The sequence below is a fragment of the Dioscorea cayenensis genome, unplaced genomic scaffold (assembly GCF_009730915.1).
Source record: "Dioscorea cayenensis subsp. rotundata cultivar TDr96_F1 unplaced genomic scaffold, TDr96_F1_v2_PseudoChromosome.rev07_lg8_w22 25.fasta BLBR01001415.1, whole genome shotgun sequence".
Classification (NCBI taxonomy): domain Eukaryota; kingdom Viridiplantae; phylum Streptophyta; class Magnoliopsida; order Dioscoreales; family Dioscoreaceae; genus Dioscorea; species Dioscorea cayenensis.
In genome coordinates this window covers 3,517-4,987 of record NW_024087806.1, presented here as the reverse complement: position 1 = coordinate 4,987, position 1,471 = coordinate 3,517, and the positions used below count along the sequence as shown (strand labels likewise).

At 37.0% G+C, this 1,471-nt stretch overlaps 1 protein-coding gene across 1 annotated transcript; it reads right to left on the bottom strand.

Moving 5' to 3' along the window:
- Positions 1-229: 229 nt before the first annotated feature.
- On the bottom strand, positions 230-916 carry LOC120256389 (secreted RxLR effector protein 161-like). The gene has a single exon (XM_039264083.1). It carries the CDS (start codon positions 914-916, stop codon positions 230-232), a length of 687 nt encoding a protein of 228 aa, XP_039120017.1.
- Positions 917-1,471: the final 555 nt, after the last annotated feature.

The window sequence follows — 1,471 nt, the reverse complement described above, 5'->3', positions numbered from 1 at the left end:
ACTACCTTCCATGCATTACGATGTAATTTCTCTCTTTAATGCAAAACCTATATACGGCATTTTATCATAATGAATAAGCAAGATGCTTATTCGGGTCCAACACACACAAAATAATAATGCATAAACTTAATAATTGTCATTCTCAAACTTAATGTATACGCTTAAAGAGAAGACAAGTAAATAAATAAATAAATGTTTAAGAGTTCAATACTAAAGTGATACTGATTATTCATAGAGAAGAACCAAGTCCCATATGTTCAACATGATCTCTAAACAACTTCGGTGCGATTCCTTTCGTCAAAGGATCTGCAATCATTAACTCTATGCTAATGTGTTGAATGGTTACTTCACCGGCATTCACGCGTTCCTTTAGTGCAACGTACTTGAAGTCGATGTGCTTACTTCGACTACCACTCTTATTATTCTTAGAGAAAAACACAGCAGTAGAATTATCACAATACATCCTTAATGGCTTGGATATAGAATCAATGATTCTAATCCCTGATATGAAACTCCTCAACCAAATACCCTGGGAACTCGCCTCGAAACATGAAACAAACTCGGCTTCCATAGTGGAAGTAGCAACCAAAGTCTGTTTTGCACTCCTCCATGAGATAGCACCACTGGCCAACATGAAAATGTAACTGGATGTTGATCTCCGAGAGTCAAGACAGCCAGTATAATCTGAATCTGAGTACCCAATGACCTCCAAGTCATTTGATCTTCTGTATGTAAGCTTGTACTCCTTCATACCTTGAAGGTACCTCATTACTTTCTTTGCAGCTTTCCAGTGGTAAATTCCAGGATTACTTTGATATCTTCCCAACATCCCCACAGCATATGCAATGTCTGGTCTCATACAGACCTGAGCATACATAAGACTTCCAATGGCTGAAGCATACGGGATGTTTTCCATCTGTTCCTTTTCCGAGTTATTTTTAGGACACTAGTCCAAGTTAACTTGTCACCTCTCACAATAGGCGCAACACTAGGTGAACAATTTTTCATCTGGAATTTCTCAAGAATTTTATTAATATAGGCTTCCTGAGACAAACCCAAAACTCCACGGGATATGTCTCTATGTATCTTAATGCCAATGACATAAGATGCCTCACCCATATCTTTCAAATCAAAATTCTTAGAGAGAAATTGTTTCACCTCATGCAACATACCCTTATCATTGGTTGTAAGCAAAATATCATCAACATATAGGACTAAAAAGCAAAACTTACTCCCACTGTCTTTATAGTATATGCATTGATCCTTAATATTCTCAACAAAACTGAATGATGAGACAACATTATGGAACTTCAAATACCACTATTGGAACGCTTGTTTCAGTCCGTATATGGATTTCTTAAGCTTCCAAACCAAGCTTTCATCTTCACTAGAGAAGAATCCTTCAGGTTGTTTCATAAACACCTCTTCATCTAGATCTCCATTAAGTAAAGCTGCTTTCACATCGATCTGA

Bases quoted from the DNA above. Each gene is read 5' to 3' on its own strand.
- LOC120256389 (XM_039264083.1), bottom strand. From the start codon at position 916: ATGGAAAACATCCCGTATGCTTCAGCCATTGGAAGTCTTATGTATGCT.